Below are 22,090 nucleotides of genomic sequence, written 5' to 3' on the forward strand. Positions count from 1 at the left end.
GGGCCTGGATCAGTACATGAGATTATGATGTTGTGGCGATTACAGACTTGATTGAAAGAGGGACAGGACTGGCTTCTCAACACTCTAGGGTTTCATTGTTTTACACAAGATAGAGAGAAAGGTCAAAGAGGTGGAGGAGTTGCATTACTAATCAGGGAGAATGTTACATCTGCACTCAGAGAGGACATACTGGAGGACTCTTCCACTGAGGCAATATGGGTACAGCTCAAAAAATAAGATGGGTGCAATCACTGATTGGATTATACTATAGGCCTGCAACAGCCACCATTTATTGAGGAACAAAATGTAGGCAAATTATGGAAAGGTGCAATAAAAACAGAGTTGTCATAGTAGGTGACTTTAACTTCCCCGGTAATGACTGGGCCTCCCATAGAGAAAGGGACTTAGATGGGATGGAATTTGTTAAGTGCATCCAAGAGGGTTTCTTGAAACAGTATGTGGATAGTCCAACTAGAAGAGGGGTCATACTGGATCTTATATTGGCTAATAAGCCAGGACAGGTGACTGACCTTTCAGTGGGAGAGCATTTTGGAAACAGTGATCACAACTCCTTATGTTTTAAGATAGCTATGAACAAAGATAAGTCAGGAGCATGTTGGAAGGTACTAAATTGTGGGAGAGCTAATTATGTCAGTATTAGGCAGGAGCTAGGGAGTGTTAATTGGGAGGAGCTGTTATCAGGCAAGACCACATTTGACACATGGGAACTGTTTGAAAACCTGCTGTGGACAGTTCAAGACCTGCATGTTCCAACAAGGAGGAAGGATAAGGATAGCAAGGTAAGGGACCCTTGGATAACGAGGGAGGTTGTAAGTTTAGTCAAAAGGAAAAAAGAAGCATTTGTAGGGTTTAGGAAGTTAAAATCGGACAGGGCCTGTGAGGAATATAAGGAAAGCAGGGAAGTACTCAAGCAGGGATTTAGGAGAGCAAGAAAGGGCCATGAAATCACCTTGGCAAGTAGGGTTAAAGAGAATCCCAAGACATTCTATATATACACATTAAAAACAAAAGGATAACAAGGGAGAAGGTAGAACCACTCAAAGATAAAGGAGAAACATGCTTGAAGGCAGATAATGTAGGTGAGATCCTAAATGGGTACTTTGCATTGGCATTCACCCAGGAAAAGGATGTGGAGGATAATAAGATTTGCGTGGAGCATGCTAATATGCTGGGGTATTTTGAGATCAAAAAAAAAGTGGTGTTGGATCTCTTGAAGAGCATGAGGTGGATAAGTCCCGAAGGCCCAATGATATCTACCCCAGGTTATTGAGAAAGGCAAGAGAGGAGATTGCTAGAGCTTTGACCAAGATCTTTGTATTTTCGCTGGCCACTGAAGAGGTCCCAGGGGACTGTAAAGTAGCTAATGTTGCTCCTCTGGTCAAGAAGGGAAACAGGGATAATCCAAGAAACTACAGACCAGTGAGTCTCTCAAGGGCGGTTGGGAAGGTATTGGAGATAATTCTTAGGGATAGGATTTACGCACATTTGGAAAAGCATGGCCTAATTAGGGACAGTCAGCATGGCTTTGAGCAGGGCAGATCATGTCTCACTAAGTTGATTGTACTTTGAGGAGGTGACGAAGGTGATCACCGAGGATAGAGCAGTGAATGGTGTTTACATGGATTTTAGTAAGGATTTCGACAAGGTCCATCATGGTAGGCTCAGCCAGAAGATTAAGATGCATGGGATCCATGGTGACTTGGCCACGTGGATTCAGAGTTGGCTTGCCCATAGAAGACAGATGGCATTGGTGGAAGGGTGGTTTTCAGGCTGGAGATCTGTGACTAGTGGTGTTCCATGGGGATCCGTACTGGTACCCCTGCTGTTTGTGACCTGTATAAATGACTTCGATGAAAATGTAGATGCGTGGGATAGTAAGTTTGCAGATGATACAAAGATCAGTGGAGCTGTGGATAGTGTAGAAGGCTGTCAAAGGATAGAGTGGGATATAGATCAGTTGCAGATATGAGCAGAGAAATGGTAGATGGCGTTTAATCTGGGCAAGTGTGAGTTTCTGCACTTTGGGAGATCATATGTTAAGGAAACATATACAGTTAACGTTAGGACTCTGAACAGCATTGATGTACAGAAGGATCTTGGAGTTCAATGCGTAGCTCCCTGAAAGTAGCCACGCAAGTAGATAGGGCGGTAAAGGCGGCGTATGGCATGCTTGCATTTATTGGTTGGGGAATTGAGTGCAAGAGTCACGTTGCAGCTTTCTAAGACTTTGGTTAGGCCACATTTAGAGTTTGCGTTCAATTCTGGACGCCACATTACTAGAAAGATATGGAGGGTTTGGAGAAGATGCAGAAGAGGTTTACCTGGATGCTACCTGGATTAGAGGGTATGAGCGGCGCAGCGTGACTTGATAGAAGTCTGTAAAATTATGAGATGCATAGATGGAGTTGATGGTCAGAGTCTTTTTCCCGGAGTTGAAATATCAGGAGGCATGCATTTAAGGTTAGAAGGGGAAAGTTCAAAGGAGATGTGAGGGGCAAGTTTTTTTTTACACAGAGAGTGGTAGGAGTCTGGAATGCATTGCCAAGGGTAGTGATGGAGACAGATACAATAGGGGCATTTAAGGGACTTTTAGATAAGCACATGAAAATGCAAAGAATGGAGGGATATGGACTAATGGCAGAAGGGATTAGTTTCATTTGGCATCATGTTCGGCACAACACTGTGGGCTAAAGGGCCCATTCCTGTGCTTTATAGTTCTTTGTTCAATGTTCTGTGTTCTAAATGCATTGAAAGCATTTCAGGTAAGTTTTAAAAGACCAATAGACCAATACCTGGATTGTCTTATGATGAAAAGTTGAAAGTTTTCACACAGAACTTCAAAAAGTATTGTTGTATTAAAGCATTGAGCACTAGAGCCTGTCTAACAGGAAGAGAATTGTCTGCAAGTTAAGTGAATAATTTGCCCACCATTCATCATAAAAATTAAAGCTACTGCTAAAGGATGTCTGAGTTGGGAATAAGGTGTGTGAATCACTTGTTGAACAAATCACACGTCAATGTGGAATATGTATCAAATATAATTAGATACAATGTGCTCTTTTAGCCTGTGGTTTTAATAAAATTATGTCCATGGGACAAGGATCAAGTTATTTATTTGTTAAATGTTGTTGATATGGTTACAGGGTACTAGGTTCATTATATTGACTATATTAAACAATAAGAACAAACTGACACCAGTGGATAAGGTAATGAAAATGTTGGTTGTCAAATAATTGCCGTGAAATTTAGAACAGAGGAGAATTTGCAAATGATGAACTTGGGAACATGTGTGAGAACTTAAATACAGTACTTATGAACACTGCTTAGAAAGTCCATTCAGTAATAATTTCTGCAAAATAAATCATGCAGTAATTGATATAATATTAAATAAGATACTGGCAGTTCAGGAGGTACAGTGGTAATGTCACTAAGCTAGTAATCTGGAACCCCAAGCTAATGTTCTGGGGAACATCTTTCAAATCCCAACAAAACAGGTGGTGAAATTTGAATTCAATCAAAACTTGGAGTTAAAAGCTAGTCTAATGGCAAGTAACCACTGTCAATTGTTATTAAAAACACATCTGGTTCACTAATGTTCAATATGAATCCTAACCTGGTCAGGCCTGTATAGACTTCAGATCTACAGAAAAGTGATTGACTCTTAACAGCCATCTGGGCAGTTAGAACTAGATAATAAATACTGGCCTAGTCAGCAATAAAAAGGCTACCAGAAGATAAAGCAGCAAAAGGGGCTAAACCATAAGTGTTAGAAAACTAGAAAGAATTTTGGGGTCTATTCAGAGGATGCAGAAGGAAGTCAACCTCCTCTATCATGTGGATGGTTCTGTACCAGAAAAGTCTTGCCAAATGGGACCTATAAGTTCAAGGCTAGGTTGGTGGCCTGAGGTTTTTAGGAATGCTTTGACAGTAAAGAGATCAGTGTACACAACAGCAGGAAAAGTGAGTTTGAAATTTTTTTGCTATTTTAACTGCCCATTGACAGAGGTGTATACAGATATAAAAGCAGCTTTTAGCAGGCTAAACCGACTTCGGAGTGAAGTGTTTCTCCTGCCTCCAAAGGAAGTATCTGATATAGAACAGAAAATCAGGATAAATGTGTTAATAGATTAAATGACACTTCCCAAGCACGATACTTTTCAGTGAGGGCTGTTCTATTAAAGTTAGGCTATGCACAATTCAAGGCAGATCCTGCAACATTTTATTGGCACTATGGTGGAAATATTCAGGCACCTTTATGATTCATACCGGTGACTTTTTTTTAATGAGATGGCACTAATGAATTTGAAAAGAATGTTATTGATCAAATTTGGAGAGAATTAAAAGTTGGTATTCAGGCTTCTGGCACTGTTAAGTATATTAGTTTGGAGATAAATCATGATGAGTCAGATGTAACTTTACATTAACAATTTTAGTTGGAAAGTGTCAATCCCATCGTAATTGATCATGCCAGGTCTATGCATAACGAAATAACTGATCTCCAAAGATAAAAAAGGGGCAGCTGCATGGTTTTGTCGATTGGTCAGGCATGCAGATGAGACTGGATACAAGCTTTGATACATTAGAACCTATCTTGAGGGCAAACAAAACATGTTTAAAAATTAAAAATAGGAAATTATATATTGAAATTACCAGCTTTGGGTGATTCCAAAAATATGAAAATAACCATCTTAGTGATGCCCTGCATGCCAATCTTGGTGATGTATTTTTCAATGCAGTTCATAATATCCTTCATAGGATATAATGAGAAAAGTTACCCATTTGCTTGCGAAGCCAGAAGAATATGAAGCAGTGAAGAACACGTTAAAACTACTGTATTTGACTGGCTGCTGAAACCCTTCTATTTGTTGATGCAGTGGACATAGCTTTCTATTTATCCAAGATCGTGGAAATAATGTTATATGAAGGGATCACACATATAGAATGATATATAGATCATTGATCCCTTCTACAAAGAGTGTAAATGAGAAAAGTCATGGATATAGCAAGTTTAAAGCAAATGTCAAATAGAAAAGAAATATTCAAACTGAGAAAGGGTGAATAAAAGTCATCAATATTTGGACTGTTTTATCAAAAGGATCTAATGACAGGGAGTCCAAGAAGGACACCTCATAACATAAACCTTGGAAATGTGAAATATACTTTTAGAAGTATATTTTTGTCTGCAAATATGTGTGTTAATTTTTGTTTGCTATTTTGAAAAAAGAATATGAAACGTAAATTATGGTTATTTGTACAATGAACCAGAACATGTTCTCAGAGACACACACAAAGAAGCAATTGATGCATATTGTAGAATATAATTGAAAGATTTTTTTTCCATTTTGATTTAGTCCTTTCTCTCTCCCTCACCTTCGATGGTCTCCATTGCCCTTAATGAGCTTTGCATATAAATTACTCAAATGGAAAACACAGATGATTTATTATTAGTGGTTAATAGGTGAAAAAAAATGGAGATTTGGTGATGGAAAAGAAAGTTCAGCTGTACGTAAGAGCATTTCTGAAAACAGATTACAAAGAGGGATTATTTTTCCATTTTGATTTAATCCCTCCCTCTCTCCCTACCTCTCCCTCACCATTGATGGTCTGCATTGCCTTGAACAGGCTTTGTTTGCATGATTTAATGGTGGTGGCTAGTAGGTGAAAATAGCCACAAGTAATTTGGGAAAAACCATTTGTTTTTGTGTAGGAGCACTTCTGAATATAACAAAAAGATGTTTTCCCCAGCGAGGGCAGTTGGTTAGGGAGCAGACTGTGAAGTAGACTGATTTCTGCTTCCTCTTTCCTGCTTCACTAAAGTGATGATCAACAATATAACAGGAATCTGGAGTTGAGGTTACTGTCAGATCAGCCGTGATTTTATTCAATGGCAGGGGAACGCTTGAGGAGTTGAGTAGTTTATTTCTGGTCCTAATTTGAATGTTGTATTTGAGTCAGCACAACTGTCACAGCCCTGGACCCAACTGTCTTGAGATGCTACCATCTCACTTAACCAATGGTATAATCTTCCAAGATTATCATAAGGTAGCACATACATGCTATATGTCCAACAAAAAGGGTAGTGAGATTAATTCCTCAGGCACAAGAAACTTTAGCAGGGGAGGTGAGATTAAAGAGTTAAATGTTAATAGTTAGAAGGGGTACAGTGAAAAAACTTAGGGAAAGATGTGTGGCAAAGGGTTACTTTTAAGAATAGCTATTGTGTAGCAACAGCTACTATGCAAAGAGCTAAGTCATAGTGATATCAGTCATACACAACTGGGAGCTATGTCTATAGGGTTCCGAAGTTGTCCTTTCTTACATGACCTAATTGTATTGTAACCACCATATAGGTTAAGCAGCATGTTTGACAGCCACCCCAGCTATCATCTTAACCATTCGCTCTTGCACCATGGATGCATAGTGGCATTACCATTCACTAAGGCTCTTTAGGCAGCAACCTCTAAACCTGTAAACACCACCTTGTCTCAAAGGACAAGGGCAGCAGATACATGGGAACACTACCACCTGCACATTCCCCTTCAAGCCACTCACCATCTTGACTAGACACATATTGTCATTCCTTCAGTGTCATGGGTCAAAATCCTCCAATTCCATCCCTAAAGGTAGTGTGGGTTTACGTATATCAATGGATTAGAATGGTACATGAAGGCAGCTCACCACCACCATCGCAAGAGCATTTAGGGGTGGGCAATAAATGCTGGCCCAGTCAGTGATGCCTACATCATGTGAATCAATTTTTTAAAAGATGCAGTGCAGCAACACAGCAAGGCTCCATAGACTGCATCATCCAAACCCAAAACATCTACCAACTACAAGGACGAGGCTCACAGATGCATGGGAATAGCATCACCTGCAAATTCCAATCCAAGCCCCATGCCATCCCAACTTGGAACCATATTACCATTCCTTCACTGTTGCTGGGTCAAAAGCAGGTAAATTTACAAGTTACAAAAATGTTGCTGAAGCTTGAATTAAACAAAAACAAAGTTGCTGAAAAAGCTCAGCAGGTCTGGCAGCATCTGTGAAAGAATAAACAGAGTTAACGTTTCAGGTCCGGTGACCCTTCTTCAGAATTGATAGACTAGGGTCTTACCTTAGAAAAAAAAGGAGGCTGAAGGATGACTTAATAGAGGTGCAAAATAATGAGTAACTTGGTAAAAGTGGACAGGGAAGACCTGCTTCCCCTAGCAGAGAGATTAATTATCACCTGGTAGAGATTTGAGGTGACTGGTTGATGGATTAGAGGAGACATGAGGAAAACTGTTCCACCCAGATGCTGATAGGTGTCTGGAATTCGCTGCCCGCTTTTGAGGTTGAGACAGAAACATGCAAACCATTTAAAATAAACCTGGATCTGCACCTGAAGTTCTGTAACCTGCAGGTACAGAGCTGCCAGAATGTGGGTTTAGAATGAGTGGCTGCTTTGTTCAGGTGGCACAGGCACAATTGGTTAAATGGTCTCTTTTTGTGCCATAATTTTGCTATGGTTTTAAAGTTCTGGGTATGTCTACCTAACAACATTGTGGCTGTATGTATACCACATGGACCACTGCAGGTTAGGGAGGCAGCTCACTAGCCCTTTCTAGGGCACTTAGGGGGAGATAATAAATGCAGCCCTAGCCAGCAACACCCATATCCAAAGCATGAACAAATAAATTTTACAAAATGAATGTGGGTTATTGGCGTGGTGGGGGGTGGGGATCTGAAATCCACTCTAAAGTCTGATGGCACTCCCTCACCAACTCAATCTACGGTCTACGATGATCTCTGATCCTTGCCACTAGAGCTCCCAGCATTCCTAGTCACTTACTCGCCACACTGGTTGCTCTGTAGACTGGCAGTGTTACTAGCAGTGGTAGCCACTTCTGGAACTGCAGTGGGACTTATGCAAACAATTGACAATGAATCCTCTGGAGTCAGGTAAGTAGGACAGGACAGGAGTCACAGAGAGCGGGTCACAAGCAAATGCATAGGGCGGCTCCCTGTGGGCTTCCACAGTCCTACCATACCAATGCTGGGTCCGTTGATCCAACATTGAGTGCCTAAGAACAAGGGATGCCTCATCCTCCAGCAGGCCACAGGCAAATCCAATAGTGATTGCTAGATGATGTCCCCAGAGTCAAATTAACGGTATCCATTGGCAACTGCAAGCCTTCCTGCCTTAAACTTTAATCAGAGGGAGGTGGAAATGCAGTGTGAGCTCTGCCCCTCACACTTCCATCAAATCTCATGGCAGCCCCCCTTCAAGCCCATGGCCTCCCCACCCACCTGCATCTCTGAACTCAACTGAGGGATGTGGAAATTTTGATTCAACCCATGAATCTGTTGAATTTTCAAACAAACTCCTTCACCTTTAGGGAAGGAAACCTGCTGCCCCAACCTAGCTGGCTTCAGTAAGACAGTTTTGAAGCAGTGACAAAGAAGATTGGTAAAGACAGAACAGTAGACTTTGTCTATATGGACTTCAGCAAGACGTTTGACAAGAGTCCGCGTGGTAGACTGATTAGTAAGGTTAGATCACATGGAATTCAGGGGAAGCCAGCCAATTTTGTATCCAATTGGCTAGAAGCTAAGAGAAGACAGTGGTGGTAGAGGATTTGTTTTGGACTAGAGGCCTTTGACCAGCGGTGTGCTGTAAGGGTCAGTGCTGGGTCCATTGCTTTTCATCATTTATATAAATGATCTGGATGTAAATATAGGAAGTATGGTTAGTAAGTTTGCAGATGACACCAAAATTGGTGGTATCATGGCCAGAGTACAAAGAGACCTTGGTCAGATGGGCAAATGGCCGAGGAGTGACAGATGGAGTTTAATTTAGATAAATTTGAGGTCCTGCATTTTGGTAAGGCAAAGCAGGGCAGGACTTGTACAGTTAAAGGTAGGACCCTGGGGAATGTTGCTGAACAAAGAGACCTGGGGGTGCAGGTGCATAGTTCCTCAAGAGGTAGGTAGACAGGGTGGTGAAGAAGGCGTTTGGCACACTTGCCTTTATTGATCAGTGCATTAAAAATAGTTCTGAGGAAGGGTCACCAGACCCGAAACATTAACTGACTTCTTCACAGATGCTGCCAGACCTGCTGAGCTTTTCCAGCAACTTCTGTTTTTGTCCCTGATTTACAGCATCCACAGTTCTTTCAGTTTTCATTGAGTATAAGAGTTGGGCCATCATGTTGTGGCTGTACAGGACATTGGTGAGGCCACTTTTAGAATACCAGTCTCCCTGCTATACGAAAAATGTTGTTAAACTTGAAAGGATTCAGAAAAGATTTACAAGGATATTGATGGAATTTGAGGGTTTGAGCTGTAGGAAGAGGCTGAATAGGCTGGGGCTTTTTTCCCTGGAGTGTCGAAGGCTGAGGAGTGGCCTTATAGAGGTTTATAAAATCATGAGGGGCATGGACAGGGTAATTAGCCAAGGCCTTTTTCCTAGCATGGGGGGATTCTAAAACTAGACGGCATAGGTTTAAGGTGAAAGGAGAAAGATTTAAAAAGGACCCGAGGGATAACTTTTTCTCGCAGACGGTGGTGTATGTGTGAAATAGGTTGCCAGAGGAAGTGTGGAAGTAGGTACAATTACTACATTTAAAAGGCAGCTGGATAGCTACATGAATAGGAAGGGTTTAGAAGGATATAGGCCAAATGCTGGCAAATGGGAAGTTATGATATCTGGTTGGCATAGACGAGTTGGACCATGGGGTCTGTTTCTGTACTGTATAACTCTATGACTCTATGACTCTATAATTAACACTTAACTTCCGTTCGAATGGCCTAGCAACTCAATCAGTTATAACAAAACATTGCAAACCAAGCCAGCTTGCATAGTGGACATGTAAGATTTTGTAGGAAGAATTAAAGGTCAGAAAAGAAGATAGTGAAAGGCACAAAATAAAAGCCTGGATATGATTTCAGCTGCCCAAATAAGGACAGAAGTGGGTAATATTGGTAAAGTGGAACACTAGGTGAGGGTAGTGGATAATGACATGGAACTTGAAATTGACATTAGTATCTGGTCAGGTTCAGTCTGAATACATGATCAATCTGGGGGTTGAAATTAATGGCAATGAGTGAAATTCACTGAAGGAAATGGAGACTCATCAATGACAATGTCAGCGAGAGAATCTCACACCATGGAGGTGGTTGGGGGCAAAGAAGTTGGTGGCATCAGTAAAATAATATGTTAATTATATATACATTATATACACAGGTGCAACAGCTTCAAAATAAAACTGCAGTGAATGAAGAAAAAAGCAGAGTAAACAAATCTAACCATCACAACTTTCAGCTTAATTGTATCTTACTAATATGTTCCTTTAACATTAGAACAGGAAATATTAGCCTTAAACAAGAGTTAAATTTTCAGATATTCTCTTATTCACTGCTATATCGGTGTAAGAGTCAGGGAAACCTGAAAAAAAAGAAAATTCAAATCTCTTTGAAAATTCTAATCCCTCAGTCATGTTAAACCTAATATGGGAGTGAGCAAATTGAAAACAATATATTACACATCATTAATATCACTCATAATAAAACAAAACATTTACAACAATATTGTACTCAAGTTTCTTTTCTCAAAGTCATGCTCAGATCCATGTTTGATCACCTCTGCTCTTGGGACATGCTTTCCCTTTAGGTGACAGAATCTTCCTAGTGTCTCATTGATGTTTGTCATTTTAGAAGGAATGGAAGTACAGATAATTACAAATAGGGCCAGCATATAGCAATCATAAATATCAACCTAGAAAAACTCACAGCGTTCCAAAATGAACACTATTGTGGCTTAGTCTACAACAGAAACTAAAGGGCTATTGCCATTTTGTTTGAGAATATTCAATTTCAACTAGTTGCTACAACTGTGATGATCAGCTCTGAATTAACTAACAAGTTTTCCTACTGATGAAAACACAGAACTATCAATAGAAAGCTTTTGACAGGAAGAAAAGCATCACATTAAAATGCAAGACCTATAAATGCTACTTTTTAAAATGTTGTGTACCGTGAAAAATATGTTAGTAAATATTTAGAAATAATTCTTCCATGGAATCATTTTGATAATCATATTCCATTTGTAATGTCTGGTCTACTGGCAAACATAATGACAATTTGAGTATCTGCTATGTTTAATATGTTGGTATAATTTTTGCTTGCCAACAGGTCATAGATATTTAGACCAGTATTTATTGCCAATCCCTAATGTCTTGAGAAGGTGATGGGGAGTCAGCTTCTGGAACAAATCAGCAATGGATAGAATGCCCTCCACTTGCCTGGAGGAATTCTCAGGTCACATCATATGCCTGTGACCATAATAGTGAGCAATACCAACGTCTGTCAAGAAGCTTTATATCATCCAGGACAAAGCTGGAAGGCAGTTACAAGTGACCTTCTTGAACTGCTGCAGGACCTGTGGTGAAGTTCCTCCCACAATACTGCTGGATAAGGAGTTCAAGGATTTTGACCCAACCACAAAGAAGAAATGGTACCACATTGGAATGCCAGAATTCTGTGCAGGTGGATTGGAAACTTAGTGGTGGTGTTGTCCCCATATATCCGATAGTTTCCTGAACATTGCTGAAAATTGTGCAATCATCAGCAAACATCCCTACCTCTGACCTTGGTCATATTGAGCATAGGACACTACTCTGAAGGATTCTTGCATAATGCACAGCGATTGGCCTTCAATAAGCACAACCGTATTTCTTTGTGTCAGGAATAAATCCAATCAGTGGTGCTTCCCTTGCCCCAACTAACCTATAATATCACCTATTCAATGACTTCAATTTTACTGGGGGTCCTTCATGCCATACTCAATCAAATATTGCCTTGATCTCAAGGGTAGTGACTCTCACCTCCACTCTGAAGTTCAATTTTTTTTTTTTTCCAAATTTTGGAATAAGATTACAATGAGGTCTGGAGCTGAATGGTTTTGGCAGAGCCCAATCTCAGCATCAGTAAGCAGGTTATAGATGATTATTTGTTATTTAATTGGACTGTCAACACATCAATAATTTTGTTGATAATTTAGGGTAGGTTCATGGATTGCATTGTATGGCCATTCATGGACAGGGCATAAAAGGGTAATATTCCATTTCTTGAGTAGACACTACTGTTGTAAATGTACTGGAACAGCTTGGGCTTGAGATGCAGCTAGTTCTGGTGCACAAATCTTCAATGGTACAGTTATTTGCAACTAATTGCCTTTACTATATCTGGTCATTTCTTGATCTCGTACACAGTGAATCAAAGTGGCTGAAGAGTGAATAATGGCACAATTCTATTGTGCTGGAGATTTAAAAATGAGGTTGAAATGGACCAACATGGTACTATTGTTTAAAGACAAACACTTGATGAATGCCAATACTTCAGCCTTGTCCTTTCCATATATATGCTGGGCTCCACATCATTCAGGATAGGGATGCTTGTGGAACCTATTTCGTTCATTCATTATTTAATTGTCCAACATCTTCTTCCACTGGATTTGGCAAAAGTTTTGGTTTGATCCATTAGATGTGTGATTTCTGAGCTCTGACATCCTGCTTTCTCTCTTTTTCACACATGTATCTGTACCAGGTTGACACCTCATTTTTAGGACACCTGTCGCTGCTTCTAGGCTCATCTGACTTGCAGGTAGTCATACAGTGAGGGATATTATAGATGATGAGTTTTGATAATATATTGAAACACAACTATGCTGCCACTAATGGGGCCTAGCACCTCACGGGTTTGTTACAGGCGGATTGGTAAGGACAAAGCCATGTAGGTTTTACACTGCTGTTGGTTTTCTCAATCTTTGTCACAAGACAAGCTCAGCACTTTGTCCCTGAGGACTTACCTACCTCACTCAGTAGGTAGGGCTACTGGGTCACTCTTGTTAACGGACACTGAGGTCCTTCACCCTGTGCTCTTGCTACCTTCAGTGTTTTTTCTAAATGGTGTTTGGCATGGAGGAGCACTGATTCATTAGCTGAGGCAGGGACATTGCTAATAGTCAGCAGTTTCCTTTTTCATGTTTGACCTAATTCCATGATATTTCAGGAAATATGGAGTCAATGTTGAGAATGCTCTGGATCACCATCTCTCAACTCTATACCATGGTGCCACCACCTCTAGTGGCACTTCCTGCTGGTGGCACTATATATGCCCACAGATAGTGATGCAGTAGACTTGGATGTTGTTTCAAAGATATGATTCAACAAGGCTATTGGTAGACTAATCGGTTCTCCTAATTTTGGCACAAGTACATTGGTGTAAGTTACAAGGACTTTATAAGCATGGCTGGGCTGTGTAGGCTATTATCCTACTCAAATCAGTACCTAGTCAATGCCATTGTTTTTTGGTAAAGGTTATGAGTCGCTTTTTAGGCCATTACAGAGGGTAATTAAGGATCAACCACATTACAGTGGGTGTGAAGTCAGATATCGGAAAGGACAATCAATGGCCAATCCGATAATTTCATATTCGCATTAACCATTACTATCTTTGTTTTTATTCCTGATTCATTTTATTAACTAAATTTGAATTCCCAAGCTGCTGATGAGATTTTAACTCATCTTTATGTTATTCATCCATGAATCTGGATTACTAATCCAATATCACAACTACTGTTCCTCTGTGATAGTGGGGACTGCCAATGCTGGAGAATCTGAGATAACAACGTGTAGAGCTGGATGAACACAGCAGGCCAAGCAGCATCAGAGGAGCAGCAAAGCTGACGTTTCGGGTCTAGACTCTTCTTCAGAAATAGGGGAGGCGAAGGGGATTCTGAAATAAATAGGGAGAGAGGGGGAAGCAGATAGAAGATGGATAAAGGAGAAGATAGGTGGAGAGGAGACAGACAGGTCAAAGAGGTGGGGATGGAATCAGTAAAGGTAAGTGTAAGTGGGGAGTTAGGGAGGGGATAGGTCAGTCCAGGGAGGACGGACAGGTCAAGGAGGCGGGATGAGGCTGGTAGGTAGGAAATGGGGGTGGGGCTTGAGGTGGGAGGAGTGGATAGGTAGGAGGAAGGACAGGTTAGGGAGGCGGGGACGAGCTGGGCTGGTTTTGGGATGCGGTCGGGGGAGGGGAGATTTTGAAGCTTGTGAAGTCCATATTGATACCATTGGGCTGCAGGGTTCCCAAGCGAAATATGAGGTGCTGTTTCTGCAACCTTCAGGTGGCATCGTTGTGGCACTGCAGGAGGCCCAGGATGGACATGTCTTCCAAAGAGTGGGAGGGGGGAGTTGAAATGGTTCACGACTGGGAGTTGCAGTCGTTTGTCGCGAACCGAGCGTAAGTATTCCACAAAGCGGTCCACAAGCCTCCGCTTGGTTTCCCCGATGTAGAGGAGGCCACATCGGGAACAGAGGATACAGTATACCACATTAGCAGATGTGCAGATGAACATCTGTTTGATGTGGAAGGTCTTCTTGGTGCCTGGGATGGGGGTGAGGGGGGAGGTGTAGGGCCAGGTTGCAGAGAAAAGTGCCGGGGGTGGTGGGGCTGGTGGGGAGTGTGGAGCAGACAAGGAAGTCACAGAGAGAGTGGTCCCTCTGGAAAGCAGATAAGGGTGGGGAGGGAAATAAGTATTTGGTAGTGGGGTCAGATTGCAGATGGCGGAAGTGCCGGAGGATGATGCTTTGGATCTGGAGGTTGGTGGGGTGGTATGTGAGGATGAGGGGGATTCTGTTTTGGTTGTTATTGCAGGGAGGGGGTGCGAGGGATGAGTTGCAGGAAATGCGAGAGACATGGTCGAGGGCGTTTTCGACCACTGTGGAGGGGAAGTTGCGGTCCTTGAGAAACGAGGACATCTGGGATGTCCGGGAGTGGAATGCCTCATCTCGGGAGCAGATGTGGCGGAGGCGAAGGAATTGGGAATAAGGGATGGCATTTTTGCAGGAAGGTGGGTGAGAGGAGGTGTATTCTAGGTAGATGTGGGAGTTAGCAGGCTTGAAATGGATATCGGTTTCCAGGTGGTTGCCAGAGATGGAAACAGAGGTTCAGGAAGGAGAGAGAGGTATCAGAGATGGTCCAGGTGAACTTAAGGTTGGGATGGAAGGTGTTGGTGAAGTGGATGAACTGTTCAAGCTCCTCGTGGGAACACGAGGCGGCGCCGATACAGTCATCAATGTAATGGAGGAAGAGGTGGGGGATACGGCCAGTGTAGCTGCGGAGGAGGGATTGTTCCACGTATACTACAAAGAGGCAGGCATAGCTTGGGCCCATGCGGGTACCCATGGTCACCCCCTTTGTCTGTAGGAAGTGGGAGGAATTGAAGGAGAAGTTGTTAAGGGTGAGGACAAGTTCAGCTAAGCGGATGAGGGTGTCAGTGGAGGGGGACTGGTCGGGCCTGTGGGACAGAAAGAAGCGGAGGGCCTTTAGGCATCTGCATGGGGAATGCAAGTGCATAGGGACTGGACATCCATGGTAAAGATGAGGTGTTGGGGACCAGGGAATTGGTAGTTTTGGAGGAGGTGGAGGGCGTGGGTGGTGTCATGGACGTAGATAGGGAGTTTTTGGACCAAGGGGGAGAAAATGGAGTCAAGATAATTGGAGATAAGTTCGGTTGGGCAGGAGCAGGCAGAGACAATGGGTTGACCAGGGCAGTCAGGTTTGTGAATTTTGGGAAGGAGATAGAAACGGGCGGTGTGGGGTTGGGGAATAATGAGATTGGAGGCAGGGGGTGGGAGGTCACCTGAAGTGATGAGGTTGTGGATGGTCTGGGAGATGATGTTTTGGTGATTGGGGATGGGGTCATGATCAAGGGCGCGGTAGGAGGAGGTGTCAGAGAGCTGGCGTCTGGCCTCGGCAATGTAGAGGTCAGTGTGCCATACTACAACTGCGCCTCCTTTGTCCGCAGCTTTTATGGTGAGGATGGGATTGGAGCGGAGGGAGCGGAGGGCTGCGTGTTCTGTGGGGGAAGAGGTTGGAGTGGGTGAGAGGGGTGGAGAGGTTGAGGTGATGGATGTCTCAACGGCAGTTGGAGATGAAGAGGTTGAGGGAGGGTAGGAGGCCTTGGGGTGGTGTCCAGGAGGAGGGGGTGTGTTGGAGGTGGGAGAAGGGGTCAGTAGAGGGAGGGTTAGGCTCACGATTAAAGTAGTAAGTGCGGAGGCGGAAAAACAGTTCAACGTCCAAGCGTGAGCTGTATTCGTTGATGTTTGGGTGGAGGAGGATAAAGGTGAGCCCTTTACTGAGGACTGACCGTTCGTCCTCAGTGAGGGGGAGGTCTGGGGGGATGGTGAAGACTCGGCAGGGCTGGGTGCTACTGTCTCTACTGTTCCTCTGTATTAATTTTGGATGCTAATATGCAGAGTATTAAGAAGTTACTTTGGATTACCCTCTTGACTTAGTGGTTTTCCTATTCTATAAAATAAATACAACAAGAAGAAATAGCACCTCTAGTAAGATCTGGTCTAAGATCAAAAGAAATCTGAAGTCCCAATAAACCTCCAAATTTTATCAGGAGCTGTTTGATTTAACTAACATTTAACTAGTTACTAAATTATGTATTTCTGTCTAAAGCATATAAAAGCTTGGAACAAAAAGGCCATTTGTCTCATTACATCAACTGCTTGTACAAACAATTCACCACTTTCATGGATAGGGTGAATAACCAAGGTCTTTTTCCTGGGGTGGGGGAGTGCAAAACTAGAGGGCATAGGTTTAAGATGGGAGGGAAAACATTTTAAAAGGACCTGAGGGGTAACATCTTCATGCAGAGGGTGGTGCATATATGGAACAAGCTACCAGATGAAGTGGTGGAGGTAGGTACAATTACAACATTTAAAAGGCATCTGGATGGGTATACGAATAGAAAGAGTTTAGAGGGATACGAGCCAAATGCTGGCAAATGGGACTAGGTCAGATTAGGATGTCTGGTCGGCACAGATGAGTTGAACTGCAGGGTCTGTTTTGTTCTGTATGACTTTATGATTCGATAATTAGAAGGAGATATAATTGAGGTGATCAAAGAAGTGTATTGGAGTATCAGGTGCACATGTTTTTAAAACTATGGGGATAAGTTAATGAACTTGAAAAACCACATTGAACTCTAGGTCTTATATTTGCAATATACAGTACAAAAACAAACAGACAATGTTAAACCTATGCAAATTCAATAGTTAGGTTGCAGTTAAAATATGGAGGTCTATACTGGCCAGAGAAGCTTGACCTATTAGCAGTACATCTGAAAAATCACAGTGACTGGAGGAGAGATAGTTAGGATAAGACTTGATAGAGATGTTTTAAGTCATGAAGTTTTTGCTAAAGTTGTCATAGAAAAAATATTTGACTAACTGATGACTCTATAATCAAGGGACATAAATTATTAACTTTAAAAGTATTGAATTGCTAAATGTAATTGGAAAATTGACTTAAACCGTGGATGAATTAGATTCACAATATCTAATGAATATAGTTGTTTAAGTTCATAAGATCAGGCAACTGATTTGCTTACTGTTCCAAAACAACAATTTATTTTATTCAACCCTAGCAGAAAGCAATACAAGTTGAATATGCACCTAGATTCTGTCAGTGCACTGTTCCATTGATAGGTCAAGAATGGAGCAGCAATGTTATTAACACCTTTAGGCAATTGATGTTATATCCTGTTAGCAAAAATGATTGGGGAAGGAGGGTTGGGGAGACCAGTAAGTAAGGGACAACGACATTTTTGGAAGACCGGGAGTAAGTTGTGACAGTTGTAACTAAATCTTTATGTAATCTTCGGAAAGATAGAAAATCATCTCCCGTCTCTGTCAAGAAAGTGCTTTGATTTATTACTGTGACAACAGAAAGGCTCCGACAAAATAAACATACCCAAGCCTTGACGCGAATAGTGTCAGTGGATAATAATGTGTTAATTCAGATTTATCACAGAATGTGATGTACACTATTCATACTTCACGTTTACAGTTAGAAGTTTAAGTCTTCCGCAAATTATTATAGAAAGTTAAAAACTGTACGAACCGACTTTGATATACATCTATTATTAAACGTTTGCACAGTTTGCAAATAATTCAGTTCTAATTAAAACCATGCAACTTCCACTAACAACCCTTAAAGCTGAATCAGAATTCCATAACAGTAAAAGACCTTCGTCCTACTGGAAGAAAATGTGGAATCGCAAAAGAAAGACAATACTTACAGATTGAAATAGGTGCGTAAAGTCGCAACTGGAACGCGGGCAGCTGTCTCCTTGGTACATCTGACAAACTGAGTGGAGCAGTGACAGATCTTGGGACAGTGGTAAGTTTGCACACAAGAATGACACACTATGTTACAACTTATCAAGAGGAACAGATAAATAGTTGAAGCCATGTGCGTGTCTTTTTTTCTGGGGAAGAAGATTTTTTTTTTCTGTACTGCTTCTCAGTCGGCTTGGCCAGCTCCAGGTGTCTTGCCTCCCACCACAGGCGTGTGCCGCTGCTTGGTGTGCACACTCCGATGCTGCCTCTGGTGGGTCGCGGGAATGCGCGCGCGCGCCGCTCCGGGCACCTGGAGGGAGCTCGCCGTCTCCGCGCGCCGGCTCTCCCGGGCCTCGTGCACAGCCACGACCACGGCGTGAGAGAGTTCCTCGTTGCGCATGAAGTTTTATGCAGGACGTGGTGATATGTAGATTGTATTCACTCACCCTCGTTCAAACCTAATGGACTGAGAATTTTTCTTGAAGTAATGAGCGGTAATATTCTGGTTGAGTATAGGTCGGTATCTATCCAGAGGCAGAATTGAATATTTCTTAGTGCAATTCATTCATTTTGTTAAGGGGAGGTCATGTCTGACCAACTCGATTGAATTTTTCGAAGAGGTGATTGGGTCTGTAGATGAGGGCAATGCATCTAACTTGTCCACTTGCACTTTAGCAAGGCCTTTGATAAGGTCCCACTTGGGAGATTGATAGCCAAGGTAAGAGCCCATTGGGATCCAAGGAAATTGGGCTAATTGCATTCAGAATTAGCTGTGCCTCAGGAAGCAGTGGTGATGGTTGGGGGGTATTTTTCTGACTGGAAGCAGGGATCAGTGTTGCTGTTTGTGGTATATACAAACGACTTAGATTTGAATGTAGGAAGGTTGATCAATAAGTTTGCAGATGATATGAAAATTGTTAGGGTGGTAAATAGTAAGGAGGTTAGCCTTACATTACAGGAGGATAGAAAAAGGCTCATCAGATGTACTGAGCCGTGGCAAATGGCATTCAATCCAGATAGGTGTGAGGTGATGCACTTGGGCAGAACAAAGTGATGGACTCTGAGAAACACTGAGGATCAGAGGAACCTTGGTGTGCATTTCAACTGATTGATCAAGGTAGTGGGACAGGTAGACAAAGTGTTAAGAAGGCATACGGGATACTTGCCTTCGTTAACTGTGAGAAAAAGTGATCAGATTATCATCGATACTATGCTAACACTTGTTAATATTGTTACAATGTTAAATAGCAACAGTTCTTATGAGGCAGTGTCAAATGGCTTCTCAGAATTTTACTTTCAACCTGTTTATGTAGGGACAGAGAGCATGAGGATTATTTTTCCATTCTAAATATTGCTCCTGACTGTTGTCTGCTAGAAATCTTTACAACGACCAAGAGTGAACCAGTCATACTGTCATTTCAATCATGCAAGTAGATGCTGGTTTACAGGCTGATGTTCTGATTTGGACTTTCATCAAAATGTCAACACACTTAAGTAATTATTAGGATTGTGTTCAGGAAACAAAGACCATGCGTTTTTCCCTCCAGGGAGGAAAGCAGAATTTGTGACTTGGTTGCATTCTTAACTGGCCCCAAGGTCACAGTCATTCTTCAGGATTTTCACAGAGCAGAACTTGAACCCTCTTCTTTTGTCCCACTTGTAGGAATACGACCACTATGCCACAAGATCCTAAGGGCTCCAGTTAAACTGTGGCCACAGGTTTGGAAAACTGAGGCATCCTTGAATTGCTGATAAAGCAGGGTACTTAATGAGCCTAAGTAGCTCCCCATCTTGTGGGAGCAAGTAGGTCTGCTGGACCTGAATCTACACGCTCAGCAAAAATGTCTGGTGCTGGGAAAAGGATCGAACAATATGCCAGCTGGTGCCGGGAATTTGGGACCTCATCAATTTCCATTCCCTCCCTTGGCAGGGTGGGGGACTGAAAATCCCATCCAATAATTTCAATGAACATCTCACCAGCTCTCCTTTCACACTGGTGTCTCCTACCTAATATTCCAGAAGCAGACAATCTGCTGGAATTTTCTATTGATAGAATGGTGTAAATGGCTTAAATGGTAAATTATCCATTTTTTGTACTGATTTTCCAAGAAACACATGGAAATTTAGAGCCAATGAATCTTTTTCTAATGAATCCATTACTGGCCTTTAATTACTCTGAATCTGTCAGTTATGAAAACTCAAAACTGGTGGAACAATTTTGTGATTTGTCATCAAATTTTGTACATGTTCCTCAAATTACAATTAAGAGGTCAATTGCATGGTAACAGATTGACTCACTATTAGAAGTTCACTTCCATGTTAAGTAGGAAGTAATGAGAATTGTGCATATTTATGCAAGATTTACTCAATTCATGAGCTATGCTAATTTCTGTGATTAATGTTGACTATAATGCAGCAGAAGAGCTAAATGTGAGGATACCACATAGCTGGAGGTAATTCTCAAACTTTATTAACAAGGAACCTTTCTATAAATGCTACAGTAGTAATAATAAGTCTTCTTTCTAAACACTTTGGAGGAAGAAGGCAACATAAGATTAATTGCTGCAAAACAACAGATATCAGCTGGCAATAGAAATGGCCAAGTAATCCCATGACCAACTTAAACTCTACAGGCCTGTCCTATCTAATGGTTGTGGACAGTTAAACAACTAACAGGAAGTGGTTGCTTGGCAAATATCCTCATCTTCAATGATGAGGGAGTCCAGCTCTTCAGTGCAAAAGATATGACTGAATCATTTGTGTCCAATTTCATTTAAAAGTGCTGAGTGAATAATACATCTTGACCACCTCCTGGGATCACAGATGCCAGCCTTCAATCAATTCAATTCATCCCATGCAATATCATTATCACATTGTTATTTGTGGAATCTTGTGTGATTTTGTTGCTATGTTTCCTACACAATGACTTTAACCACACTTCAAAAGTATTTTACTGGCTGTAAAGGACTTTGGTGTGTCCTGAGGTTGTTAAAGGCACTGTATAAATGCAAGTTCTTTATTGAGGAATGCTACACTGGTGGGATTGCCACTCTTTGAATGAGATACCCAAACTATGTTGACACCACACTCCATTGTTACATTGTTGAATATGTTATAGTTCTTATGAGGCATTGTCCTGATTGAGTGGCAGAAGACAGAAAGTAGGGATAATGCGTAAGTACTCAAATCAGCAGGATGTAACCAGTGGTGTCCCTCAAGAATCTGTGTTGGGTCCTCAATTATTCACGTTCCTCAATTATTCACGTTATTTATTAATGGTTTGGATACTGGTGTAGAAAGTCATATATCCAAATCCGTCGATGACACAAAGTTAGGTGGCATTGTGGACAGTGTAGATGATAGCATGAAATTACAAAGGGATTTTGATAGACTAGTTGAATGGGAAAACTGTAGCAGATGAAGTTTGATATAAGTAAGTGTGAAGTTATCCATTTCAGCCTGAAAAAGGATAGATCAGAGTACTTTCTAGATGGTATGAAATTAAATACAGTGATGTCCGAAGAGACTTGGTGGTTCAGGTGCGTAGATCTTTAAAATGCCGTGATCGGTACAGAAAGTAATCAAGATAGCTAGTGGAATGCTGGCCTTTATAACTAGAGGACTAGAGTATGAAGAAGTTATCCTGCAGTTATACAAAACCCTGGTTAGGTCCCTCTTGGAGTACTGTGAGATGATCTGGGCACCACACCTGAAGAAGGATATATTACTCTTGGAGAGAATACAACAGAGGTTTGCAAGAATGATACAAGGAGAGATTATACAAATTAGAGATAACAAGGTGTAGAGCTGGATGAACACAGCAGACCAAGCAGCATCAGAGGAGCAGGAAGGCTGACGTTTCGGGCCTAGACCCTTCTTCAGAAAAGATTTCT

General features: G+C 41.8%; 1 protein-coding gene across 1 annotated transcript in view; it reads right to left on the minus strand.

Annotated features, from left to right (window-relative positions):
• Positions 1 to 18,389, minus strand: part of LOC109927566 (lutropin-choriogonadotropic hormone receptor-like) — a 74,275-nt gene extending 55,886 nt beyond the window's left edge. Inside the window, exon 1 of the mRNA XM_048600630.1 lies at positions 18,158 to 18,389. Coding sequence (XP_048456587.1) covers positions 18,158 to 18,330 — 173 coding nt within the window. The 5' untranslated portion in view covers positions 18,331 to 18,389. The remainder of the gene's footprint in view (positions 1 to 18,157) is intronic.
• Positions 18,390 to 22,090: the final 3,701 nt, after the last annotated feature.

Source organism: Rhincodon typus, chromosome 9 (assembly GCF_021869965.1).
Source record: "Rhincodon typus isolate 14 chromosome 9, sRhiTyp1.1, whole genome shotgun sequence".
Classification (NCBI taxonomy): domain Eukaryota; kingdom Metazoa; phylum Chordata; class Chondrichthyes; order Orectolobiformes; family Rhincodontidae; genus Rhincodon; species Rhincodon typus.